The sequence below is a fragment of the Monoraphidium neglectum genome (genome assembly GCF_000611645.1).
Source record: "Monoraphidium neglectum strain SAG 48.87 unplaced genomic scaffold scaffold00060, whole genome shotgun sequence".
Lineage (NCBI taxonomy): Eukaryota > Viridiplantae > Chlorophyta > Chlorophyceae > Sphaeropleales > Selenastraceae > Monoraphidium > Monoraphidium neglectum.
The window spans coordinates 1-11,926 of record NW_014013568.1 but is presented as its reverse complement, the minus strand read 5'-3'; the positions used below and the strand labels follow the sequence as shown (position 1 = coordinate 11,926).

At 63.6% G+C, this 11,926-nt stretch overlaps 3 protein-coding genes across 3 annotated transcripts; 2 read left to right on the top strand and 1 right to left on the bottom strand.

Annotated features, from left to right (window-relative positions):
* Window positions 1-1,455: 1,455 nt before the first annotated feature.
* Window positions 1,456-6,329, top strand: MNEG_0699 (pheophorbide a oxygenase; the record flags this gene model as incomplete). The annotated part of the gene is made up of 12 exons (XM_014050810.1): window positions 1,456-1,520; window positions 1,840-2,053; window positions 2,299-2,481; window positions 2,998-3,102; window positions 3,495-3,556; window positions 3,768-3,875; window positions 4,088-4,102; window positions 4,377-4,481; window positions 4,662-4,812; window positions 5,120-5,206; window positions 5,549-5,679; window positions 5,894-6,329. 12 exons carry the CDS (start codon window positions 1,456-1,458, stop codon window positions 6,327-6,329), a joined length of 1,662 nt encoding a protein of 553 aa, XP_013906264.1.
* Window positions 6,330-7,179: 850 nt separating this feature from the next.
* On the bottom strand, window positions 7,180-8,004 carry MNEG_0698 (hypothetical protein; the record flags this gene model as incomplete). Its single annotated transcript, XM_014050809.1, has 1 exon — window positions 7,180-8,004. One exon carries the CDS (start codon window positions 8,002-8,004, stop codon window positions 7,180-7,182), a length of 825 nt encoding a protein of 274 aa, XP_013906263.1.
* Window positions 8,005-8,659: 655 nt separating this feature from the next.
* On the top strand, window positions 8,660-11,636 carry MNEG_0697 (T-complex protein 1 subunit epsilon; the record flags this gene model as incomplete). Its single annotated transcript, XM_014050808.1, has 7 exons — window positions 8,660-8,707; window positions 8,949-9,099; window positions 9,546-9,674; window positions 10,307-10,496; window positions 10,956-11,055; window positions 11,453-11,536; window positions 11,616-11,636. The coding sequence occupies 7 exons, from the start codon at window positions 8,660-8,662 to the stop codon at window positions 11,634-11,636; spliced, it is 723 nt and encodes a 240-aa protein (XP_013906262.1).
* Between the last annotated feature and the right edge of the window lie 290 nt (window positions 11,637-11,926).

Here is an 11,926-nt window from a genome sequence, read left to right as displayed (position 1 = left end):
GGGCCCCGCCGGCAAGCACGGTCGGGCTTGAGAGGTGCCGTTGAAGAGCCGCCGGCAGCAGGCACTCAACACATTCTAGACTTAATAGGGACCAGAGGTTTGGTGCCCCGTGCACTCATGCCTCTAGGCTGCGATCTCCCCACTCATTGCGCACACTGCAGGAGCATGCTTTCCTGCGCACCGCTCGCAACATCACCGACCCCAAATCCGTCGTCCCATGCGTCTGCCCAGGCAGCAGGAGCCCGCCTCGCTTCCCAATCGCTTCATGCGCACACCCCAAGAGCACAGGCTTGTAGGCACGTCTTCCTTTCAGTGTTTGCGCACCAGGGCAGTCCAGCGCAAGCGCTGCCTGATGTGGCAGCACCTGGACTGCCTGGTGGACTACCTGTTGGACGTCTTTCGGACGATGGCACACTGCACAGGGCCTCACGGGACGATAGCACCGCGCAGCATTAGTCATGGGACATGTGGGGGCACGGGTGGGACAAGGGGGACATGCCTATTTTTGGGGGGGCAGCGACGTGTGGCGCTGCAGCCCGGAAAGGTCTGCAATCATCCAGGCGCCTGTCGCGTGCAAGATGTTGCGGCCTCATTGGCCGCCGCCACTTTACGCGCGCCCATGCACATTTGCAGCAGACCGTCCGTCAGAATGTTTGAATTCGTCGGGTTTTGCTTGTTGAAGGCGTATTCATTCATCATACAGGTGTTGCAGGGTTTTGGTGGGCCGGTGCGCAGGGATCAATGGAGGAGCCGCCGAGACAGGGGTTGACACGACAGAGGCGTTTTGTGATTTGAAATGCCAACCTGTGAATCCGCCTCGAACCGTGCGCCCCAGCGCTTCGCACTGCCGCTGCCCGGCGGCTGTTTGGTCGCAACGGTTCTCATTAGCTCTGTATACACTTGCTCAACTCCCCTTCGGCGTCCTCGCGCTTGCATTGCCGCTTCCTTTTCCGGGCCGCCGCTCACTTGCCGGCTTTGGGGGCTTTTCACGCCAGCCAGCCTAGTCAGTGCTGTGGAATTCGATTCCCGAGCGTTGAAGCGACTTCGCGACCAGCTTCTTGGCCGCAGGCGCCGGGGTATTTGACACTCAGGGTTTCCATCTGGTGCCGCCAGACAGCACTGCCGCGTCCCGTCCGCGCAGTGCATGCGTGCCCTTCACACCGTGTCCACTGCCCTGCCTGGCTGTGCGTGCCCCAGGTGACAGCCCGGCCTCAGGCGAGGCGTCCTGCTGTGCGTGTTTTGCGCTTTTGGTAACCATCACAAACAAAAATCGGATACGTGCTGCTTGGCAGGTGCCCGTGATGTGCTCGCGGGGACGCGACGATGGGTGCCATTTGTCAAGCTGCTGCAGCTGCTGGAACTGTTGTGTGTTGGTTCGTCACCCTGTTGCAGTCTTGGGCATTGGGTGCGCAGCTGTTGCGCATGCATTCCAGCCAAGCACGCACTTGATCCAAGATGGCTTGTCCATTACTACGACCGTTCATGCGGAATGCACTGGGCAGCGGTGGGATGAAGTGCGAGTGAGTTACTGTAGTGCCGGCAGGTGGCAAGCCGCGCCAGGTGGCACGATTTGGTGCCCGGGGCGCCACTGCGCCGTCGGCTTCTATGCTGGTCGCAGTCTAGTTTGAATCCGCGAATCTATTCATGTGTTGTCGTACAACTGATCACGTAGATCTCACCGTTTGGTGCGAAGCCGTTCTGTGTCGCAATCATGTCCGCGCTTGGACTGAGGGAGCGCACCTGCGGATCGAGACGCATTCACAAACGAAGCACGCAGGCGCCAGTGTTGCAACCGGCAAGGAGCCTGCTGGCTCGCCATGCGTGCGCCACCAGCCACAGGACTGCGCGTCGCCCCGCCATCAGCGGCGACGTCGCGGCGCTCGCCGCCTCCGCGCCCGCCGGCGGAGATGTCGACCAGCGCGGCGGCCTGGACGCGGCGCCGAAATCCGAACGGCAGCGGCCGTCCTATGACTACTTTGCGGAGTGGTGGCCGGTTGCGTTTACTGCTGACCTGGACAAGGAGCAGCTGCACCGCTTCATGCTGCTGGGGCAGGTGCGGGATCACAACCGCCTCGCACATTCATCCCTCGATTCCGATTTTCGCGCCACTGCAAGGCAAAGAGGCAGGACGTGGCGTCCCACGGAACCCGGTCATAGTTGTGATAGTCCGCGGCAAGACGGCTGGCGCCGGCCGCTTCCGCGGCGCGCCCGCCTGGCCCGAGGCGCACTCGACGCCCTCTTCGCTTCTTCGTGTCGTGTCGCGTCATGCATGCCCCCCACCCAACAACTATTCCCCAGCCCCTGGTTATTTGGTGGGACGCCGCCGGCGCCGGCGGCGGCGCGTGGCGCGCGTTCTTGGACGTCTGCCCCCACCGCCTGGTGCCGCTGTCTGAGGGGCGCGTCAACAGCGCCGGCCGGCTGGAGTGCCCCTACCACGGCTGGGAGTTCAGCGGTCAGGGCAACTGCGAGCGCATACCCCAGGTGTGTTGGGGCGCATCTGCTGGCCGCCGTTTTCCGGTTCCTGCAGCCAGCAGACGGGCAGACGAGCGCTGATCCGTAGAGGCTGCCAGGGGGCTTGGCACCGGGCTGCTGCTGCTGCTGCTGCTGCTGCAGCGGCGGCGGCGGCGGCGGCGCCAGTGGCGCACAGTCCTGATGATCTGTTTATGACATCTGTGGCAGCCGAGCGCGAGGCAGACCTTTTTTGCCGCAACGCCGCTGTCGGCGCTCCTCTGCCGCCAAGCGGAATGGAGCCACCCGCAGGGATGACAGGCGCGGGGCTGTGCAGGCGCGGCCAACCCCAAAGGCCTAGCGAAGGCGGCTGCAAGAGCTGTCTTCAGCTCTACAAACCCATTGCCCCCTCACACCACCAGCCGCGACGCTGCCCTTTGCTTTTCAATACTTACGCCCGCCAGCCCGCCCGTCTCGCGACAACTGCAGGGCGCAGATCACACGGGCCCGCGCGCGTGTGCGACTGCCTACCCCTGCGCTGTACGCCAGGGCCTGCTGTTCGTGCGGCCCAAAACCGCCGCCGCGGGCGGGCCCGCCGACGAGACTCGGATACAAATAGTCCGCCAGCTGGAGGACCCCGAGTGGGTGTCTCAGGTGAGGGGGCTCAAAGCCTTTGGTATTCCCTGGGTGTGTAGTCATTCAACACCACCACGCACGAAGAAGTGTCGTCAGGGGGTAAGCTGGGCAGGAATAAGGGCAGCGGGGTGCCGCCGAGCCTCCCGCATGCTTTGTTTGGGGGTCAAGGAGAGGCTTTTCAAGCAGCAGGGGTTTCCTAGCAGATGGGGGGCAAGAGGCTGAGCAAGGCTGGGTGTGGATGGAGCGGGGAGGCCGACTGTTTCAAACCACAAGTTTCTGTGGCAAGGAGCAGACTGCTCACTATCATTCGTCGCGACGTGCTGTGCTGGATCTGTAGCAATTTTCGCGATGTGCTGTGCTGGATCTCGATCTGTGTATCTTGATCTGTGGCGCCCCTCTACCTGCCGCAGGACACGTTCAGGGACGTGCCCTACGACTGGAGCACCCTGCTGGAGAACGTGCTTGACGCCAGGTGCGCATACGAGCATGTTGTGTATGAGGAAATGCAGCCCAACAATGCCAGCCAATCCACCTGGCACGGGGTGCCTTTGGGGGATGTGCAAGGAACCGCAGCCAACGGCTGCAAGCGGCAGCGTGCTACGATTGCTGTGCGCCCCCTCTTGTGCCACTCGAAAGCAAACGTCGCGCCCCCTCGCGCCTCCCTGAATCTGAATCCGCCGCAGCCACGTGCCCTTCACGCACCACAAGTCTATCAGTAACAGAGCCGTCGTGGGCGACTACGTGACTAAGCTGACCGAGCCCGTCACCGCCGCCGGCTTTTCGGGCGTGTGGTGCGCGTTTTGGGGGCGGCACCCACCTATGCTTTTGGGGGCTGGCCGAAATGTGACAGGTATGACATGCTGAGGCGTTGCACGGCTTGGCTTTGCCTTGGTAATCGCGATTTCAGAGCCCTTCTAGCGCATAAACTCAGGTCTTTGGTGCAAATTTGTTACCCGTGCTGACCGTGCTCGTCCCAACCCTCTCTCATGCATTCCCCCATCAGGCCCAGCGGACCTAGGTGGGTGGGTGGGTGGGTGGGTGGGTTTGTTGAGGGTTGTGTGTGTGGTTGGGCATAATCTAGGATTTGGCAATTTACATCGGTTTGACTTCCCGTCCTGACTGGGCGATCGACAACGGGGCTAGCAGAGGCTGCTGATGCGCATAAACACAAGTCAAGTCCACCGGTTTGCAGGGCTCTGCCATTGCTGCACGCTGCCACGTTGCAGCATGGCCAGAACGCTTATCGGCCCATCCCACCTGCGTCGCCCTCATTCTCACCCGTTTGAGCGCAGGGCTGGCGCCCTGGGCCCGCAGTACGGCGAATTTCGTGCGCCCGGCTTCATGCAGCAGACGATTGACATGATCAAAACGCGCGGCGCAGAGTCCCTGGTCGTTGTGTGAGCCGCCTTTGCCCCTCCTCTGCCGTGGCGCGACCCTACACTGGTTGCATCGCGCCCTCCCATCACCTTTGGCAGCCGCTTGTTGGCGCAAGACGGCGCAACTACCTCAGTGATACGGCATCCTGGCCCCTCATTTCAACCCCTTCCACACTCCCAACCGCCTTCCAACCCCCACAGGTATGCGGTCCCCTCATCCCCTGGCAAATGCCGGCTGATCAACCGCAACGCCTTCAAGTTCCACAAATCAAAGCTGCCAGGCGCCATCATGCGCATGGTTCCCGGGTGGCTCGTCCATGTGGGCACCCAGATCCCCCTGGAAGACGACCAGGTGGGGGTGGGCCCAGTGGGGAGGGAAGGGGCCACATGAGTGCATGTGTAGGCGCACATGCGCGCGCGCGTGTGTGTGTATGTGTGTGTGTGTGTGTGTGTGTGTGTGTGTTGTGTTTTGCAATGGGGGCATGTGAGGTTGGTTAAAAGAATCGTTGTAAAAGAAAGACGAGTGTGAGCGCCTGTGTGTCGTTGTTTGGCAAGAGGTGATGAGGGGCTGCGCATGCGCATGTATGGGTGCGCCAGCTCATTGCTGAGCACGCCCCACCCTCACTCTGATCTGGGCTCTCATCAATGTTTTTATGCAGATATTCTTGCATTATGGGGAGGAGGCTTACGTCAAAGCCAGGGCCCAGGGGCTGAGCGTGGGCAAGGCTTACTATATGCCTAGCCAGGTGGGGCTGGGGCACGATGAGTCCTGCAGGAATCATCGTGGATGAGCTGGGTGCCCAGGTCGTTCTGCTCTAATACTGACAGGGGGCTTGATGTCTCTTCATCCCTGCCAGCCTGCACTATGCATTTTCGTGTCATGCATCACCTGCGTGGGAATCGATCAGCGGGCTTGCCTGAACAGCCGGCGCCGCCGGGGCCTCGTTGCAAAACAAAATGACGGAATAGTGGTCCAACTGGGCCTTCCTTCTTCTTCTTTTTTTGTGTTGCATGTTGGTCGTCCTGGTCAACTCAGCTACCTGCTCCCCCTCACAGCCCCCGGCTCTGCTCATAATTCCGGCATGCAGGCAGACACGTACGTCACCGCCTTCCGCCGCTGGCTGGACGACTTTGGTGGCGGCGGCCCCTGGGGCCCGCCGGACGCGGCGTACCTCTCAAGACTTGAGCCGCGGCTGCCCAGAGAGGCTCTGCTGGACAGGTGGGGCGCTGGGGCGCGCCTCGTGGCGGCAGGGGTGCTGTGATGGTGCCTCCAGTGCCGATTGTTGCGACTGCAGGCATGCGGCAGGCAAGCTGGCGAGCGCGCTGTCACCCATGTCATCTATGTGCTGGTGACACCTCACCACCAAGGGCGCCCCTGGTGCTGAGCCACGCCCAAACTCTGATCTGAATATGTGGCGATCCAACCCAATCAGGTACACCGGACACGTGCAGTCGTGCGCCCAGTGCCAGCGCGCCCTTAAACAAGTTAAGACAGGGCGGAGCGTGCTCCGCGTCGTGTCAGGCGCGCTCGCAGCGGGCGCGCTGCTGGCGGCCGCGGTCGCAGTGTGCGTGGCAGCAGCAGCGGGCGGCGGCGGCGGCTCCGCGGCAGCGACGGGCGCGTCCAGCGCCACGCTAAGCCGCCTCGGCGCGGCTGCACTCGCAGCTGCAGGGTGGGTCGCGGGCGCAGGCTTGCAGACAGGCGCGGCGGCGGCTGCGGCGGCGGGCGGCGGCGCGATGCTGCGGGCGCTGGTGCTTGGGCTGGCCGCGCTGCTGACATGGCGGGTGTCTGAGGGGGTGCTGGGCGGGCTAGAGCACAAGCTGCTGCGCGGGGACTACCCGCCGCCACGCAACACTGACAAGAGCAATTGACTGCAGCCTGTAATGCAGGGCTCCGGATCGACCCACACACTCATGTCCAGGCACAATGCAGGCACCACATTTCCAAGTTGAGATTCACGTTGTGATCCGCTGTCAAGCGTGGTTATTCAATTTTACTTGTTGCAGCGCGTGCTGCAATTTTTCTGATGACAGCATCTCTGCAGCGTGCGCGCCGCGCGCTGCATCAAGGCATCTCCTCGTGTCTTGGGGGTTTTGATGCCGAATGATCAATGGTGATGGTTGATTTCCTTGACCCCTCCCCACCACCACACACACAGCTATAATTATGTCACGATTTGCCACCACTCTGGGCTGTATGGGGCGCTTGGTCGTGCACATGCTTGAGTGTTACACGAACACAGCACCACAATGGGTGTGTACAAAGGCAGAGAAAGTGCCATCATCCTGCAGCACCGGCGGCCGCGGCAGCAGCGGTGGCAGTACGACATCAGCAGAGGGAGGTGCTGCACACTCTTGCCGACAACCTGTCGCGAGAAACAAACATTTTGGCATCACTCGCCGCTGGCAGCAACGCGACTCTGTAACCGCTGCCTCAGCGCCACGCCGAGCGCCGCCGACGATCCTGGCCAAGTGTGGCGCAGCCGGGGCCCACAGCAAGCCCACCGCGCCCGGTGCATGCACAAGCCCCGCATCGCCTAGCTTGCCCGGGTGAACGGTCACCGCAGGACCGCGGCACGGGCATACATGGGCATCTGGCCCCTGCAGCCGCCGCGCGCAGCCGCTGGGCCCCATCTAGCAGAAGCCGTCAGCGCCTACAGCCAGCCGCCCCCGGCGCCAGCCGCTGAGCCGCGCCTTGCTGCCAGATCTCCAGATCTCCAGATCACAGGAACAAGTCCTGGTTCTTGGTGGCCGCGTCCTTGGGGTCCTCCCCGGGCAGCCTGTACCTGTCGCCGGTCTCCTCCCCCACCGCGCGCCGCACGGTGTCAAAGTCGGCGGCGATGTCCGGGAACAGGTGCTCCAGGCTGCCGGCCGCGCCAAGGGCGAGCAGGATGTCCTGCGACGCGACCTTGTCGCGCCCCGCCCAGCCGGCGAAGCGGGCCGCGCCGTTGAGCACCTTGTACGCGCCCGGCGCCCAGCTCAGCTGCGCCGACGCCGCGCGCGGCTCGAGGCCGTTTGAGACGTTGAGGGCCCAGAGGACCTCGTGCCAGGCGCCATAGAGGTCCGTGATGCCCAGGCGCTGCAGCGCCTTGGCGCCGGCGCAGCCCTCGTCTTTCAGCAGGCCGAGCAGCAGCATCCACGCGTGCACCTCGTACGTCTCCCCGGTCCACGCGATCTGCATCGCGTAGGCGATGATCTGGGCGGCGTCGGGGCCGATGGAGGAGGGGCCGAGGTCCTCGTCGATCGAGGCGGACGCGAGCGCCGCGGCGTCGCGCGCGATCCACGAGGGCTGCCGCCGCCGCCGGTGCTGCTGCTGCTGGTGAAGGCTGGAAATCTGGAACTGCTGCTGCTGAGAGGATGGAGGCGCCGTGGCTGCGGTGGCGGGGCTGCAGCTGCTGCTGGTGGTGGCGCCGCAGGCCGGGCCGCGCGCCGCCGCTGCCGCTGCTGCCACGAAGCGTGGCGCCGCCTGCGGGATGGACGGCCGCTGAGGTACGCTGCACGCGTGGTCACTGCGCTGCAGCCGGTGGCTGCCGCTTGAGAGCCGCATGGCGAGAGGAATTGGCGTGTTGATCAGGACTCGGCGAGTGTGGGGCAGCGTGCGATCGAGATTGCCTAATTGACTTTGATACCAAGTAGATTATGAGTTATGGCTAACAATGAGAGCCACGTGGGCCGTGCTGGCTCGGTATCCTGAGATCGTCGCGGTGTGCAGCTTCCCTTGCTAACACAAAGAACCGCCAGACGCCGTGAGGGGAATTAGCCAGATTCAAAGCGTGCTAGTACTTATAGAGTGCGCCCACTGACTAGAACAACGAGGCCACACAGATCACTGCGTGCTGGATCTTCGCGCGCAGTCCTTTCACCAACATCTGTCGCTGTCGTTGACAATTTTTCCGGCAGAAACACCATATTGTAACCCACGCGACAGCAGGACGGCCTTGTGGAGGCCCCGAGCGCAGAGCGCGCCAAGGAAGGAGCTCGGCCAGGCCGCGGCCGTCATTATCTGCCTCAAAAAGCAACATCAGGTGATTACATTTTTTCGATCACGCGATCTAGCCCACACCGGCTTGCTGGCGGCTCACCCGGCGCCTTCCGCCCGTGTGCGCTGCCGCCGCGCCGCCTGTGCCGCTCAACGCAGGTGCAGCCAGCCCCTGGAGCGTCGCAGCGCATACTCAAGGCCGCCGGCCTGACCCGCAGCAGCCATGAGCCTAGCGTTTGACGAGTATGGGCGGCCCTTCATCATCCTGCGGGTGCGCGTTCGCGCATGGCCGCGAGTCAGGTCTCGGTTTCCCCTCCGGACTTGATGCTGGGTCGTGTCACTGGCAGCCGCCCCAAGGTCAAAGCCACTGGCGTTCCGTCCACCCCAACAAGAAGACATCTCTTAGCACCACCCATCCCGCGCCCCTCTCATCGCCCAGCCCCCACCCCCTAAAACCTACGCTTCCCATCCCACCCCTCCGCCCCGCCGCGCGCGCCGCCGGCGGCGCGCAGGAGCAAGAGCGCAAGTCGCGCATCCGCGGCGTCGAGGCCGTCAAGGCCAACATCCTGGCGGCGAAGACGGTCTCGCGCACGCTGCGGTCGTCGCTGGGCCCCAAGGGCATGGACAAGATGCTCCAGAGCCCAGACGGCGACGTGACCATCAGTGAGCGGCGTACGCCTCAGCCTTATGTGCTTTGACAGGGGCGGCCGCGGGCGCATGTGTGAGGGCTCTCAGCGTGTGTAGTTGATATGAAGATGCATATGTTTGTGCATCTGCGTAACCAACATAAGCTGGGCAGCGACGCGGCGGGCAGAGTGGGCCGCTGCCGGTGGCTGCGTGCGTGCGTGCTGGGCGGGCGCGGCCCACGCAGCCGGCGAAACGGCGGTGTCGAGGGCTGCAGGGCCGGGGCTTGGCGGCAAGTTTTGCCATGATCCGCACCTCCAGCCATCCTCCAGGCTGCTGCGGCCTGCGGCCCCCCCTTGGCGCAGAGCCCCAACACGCTGCGCCGCGGCGCCTTCCCGCCTGCACCCCGCCTTTCTCCCTCATCCCGCGCCACCACGCCACCCTCGCCAATACCCCTCCCCTTGCCACCGTGCCGTTTCCCCCAGCCAACGACGGCGCGACCATTCTGGAGCAGATGGAGGTTGAGAACCAGATTGGGAAGCTGCTGGTGGAGCTGAGTAAGAGCCAGGACCAGGAGATTGGGGACGGCACCACAGGGGTTGTCGTGCTGGCCGGTGAGTGGGGGCCGGGGATAGGTAGAGGGAGGATTTTTCTGGAGGTGCAGGGGGCAGGCGAGGCGATCAGAACTGCAGGGGCGGTAGTGCTGGCCTGTGAGGATGGGGGAGAGAACAGGGAGAGGGAGGGTTTGTGGCGTGTGTGTGGAGGGGAGGGGTGGAGATGGCGAGGTGATCAGCACCAGGGGGGGGGGCATGAGAGGCGGGGAGGCGGGCGTGTTCAGGGGTTGAGTGGAGAGGGCAGGCGATGGGCGGGCATCAACGGGGGACGTGTGTGCTAGCTGGGTGGCATGGGGGAGGGGCAGGGCGCGGGGCCGCGAGGGATTGGAGTGCAAGGGGGCGGTTGGGGCAGGTCAGGGGCCAGCCCCATCAGGGCGGTTGTGCTGGTTTGCGAGGGGGCGAATGCAGCCTCATAGGAGCGATGGGGGGGCGGCTATGGTGTTTCCGGCCCATCCGCCGACAAAGTTTGAGCCTGCAAACTTCCTGCGATCCTTGATTCCACCTCTCTGCTGTTGGGCCCCTCTTTGCATTCCTCGTCCCCTTCGGAAGCGCCTCGCCAGCCGCCCCCAATCTTACCCCTTCCCATAACACACAAACATCTCCATTTTCAACCGCCGACCACCAACCGCCAGGCGCCCTGCTGGAGCACGCCGAGGCGCTGCTGGACATGGGCATCCACCCTCTGCGCGTGGCCGAGGGCTACGAGATGGCCTGCCGCGTGGCCATTGCCAACCTGGAGGCCATCGCGACAAAGTGGGACTTTTCGAAGGACGACATCGAGCCGCTAGTGCAGACGTGCATGACGACGCTCTCCTCGAAAGTGTGAGTCCCGCGGGGTGCGTGAGCGTGAGGAGGGAGGGAAGGCGAGGGGGGGGGATGATGCAGCGGGGGGCGTGCGTGGGAAGTGACTGCACAAATGCAGTCTGTGACTGAGAGTTTGTATGTGACCGTGTGGGAGCGAGGTTGCGTGTGAGCTAGCTTGTGCAAGCGCAAACATGAGTGTGGTGTCTGACGGAGCGCAGGCGTGCCACGTGTGTGCCAAGTGCCTCAACACATAGAGCTTGGCCTTGGAGCTGCCACAGCAACACAGCACCCTTCTCACCCACCCCGGGGGATACGACTTAACGCATTGCCAGGCAATACCCTGTCCACAATGCCATCGCACGGCAGCAGCCAGCATCAGCCCTGTACCGCCAGCCTTGCACTTGCTCCCTCCAAACCCGGCCTGACTTTTTCCCTGCTGCTGAATCACATGCTTTGCACCGGCCCCCCTTTTCTCAGTGTGGGCCGCCTCAAGCGCCCCATGGCGGAGATGTGCGTCAAGGCAGTGCTTGCAGTTGCTGACCTGGAGCGCCGGGACGTCAACCTCGACCTCATCAAGGTGAGGGTTGACGCACGCGGTCATGCAGGGGTTGTGTGATGAAGGGTCGCTCGCGTGCCGACTGCGGGTGCTTGGCTTGCTGGGGGAGGGCGGTCTGGCGGCTGGCTGGACACGTTTCAGGGCCAGGCCTGGACTTGAGGGAGGGATGCCGATCACCGACGGCGCGCCTCCGCGAGTCTCGGCCATTGGCCGCTCGATGCGCAACTACCCCTGCCTTTGCCCCTCTATCCCGCCGACCGGCCATGTCACGATCGCACACCAGGTCACGCCTCCCTAATAATTCTCCCGAGCATTCCCCCAACCTCTCCTTCCGCCACTCATTGGATCTCTCACCTTTTCCACCACTCTTGGCCCCTCCGCCCGTCCCTCAACCTCTCATCCCCCCCCCTCCCCCCAGGTCGAGGGCAAGGTGGGTGGCCAGATGGAGGACGCCCGGCTGGTGGAGGGCATCGTCATCGACAAGGACTTCAGCCACCCCCAGGTGCACGGGTTGATTGGGCAAGCGCGTGCGCGCGCGCGTCTGTGTGTGTGTGTGTGTGTGTGTGCGTGTGTGTGCGCAGGTGGGTGAGCGGTTCATGTAAGTTTGTTTATGGCGCTGTTTGCATGTGTGCTTGTGTTCGCCCTTATTGGTGCTTTCGGGGGGCAAGGAGGGTTGCCAAACAGCGGGCCTCATACCTGCGATTAGGCGGAGGAGACCGCAGCCTACCTGCCATCCATTATGCCCAGCCTCGAGCCTCTTGAGTGCACGTATTGGAAACACCACGTTAAGAGTGCCCCGCCCGGTGCGGGCTGATCTCAGACGCGCCCTTGAGGCCGCCCATTGCCACCCCCACCCTCACCCGACCAGAGTCACCTCGACACACATCCCACC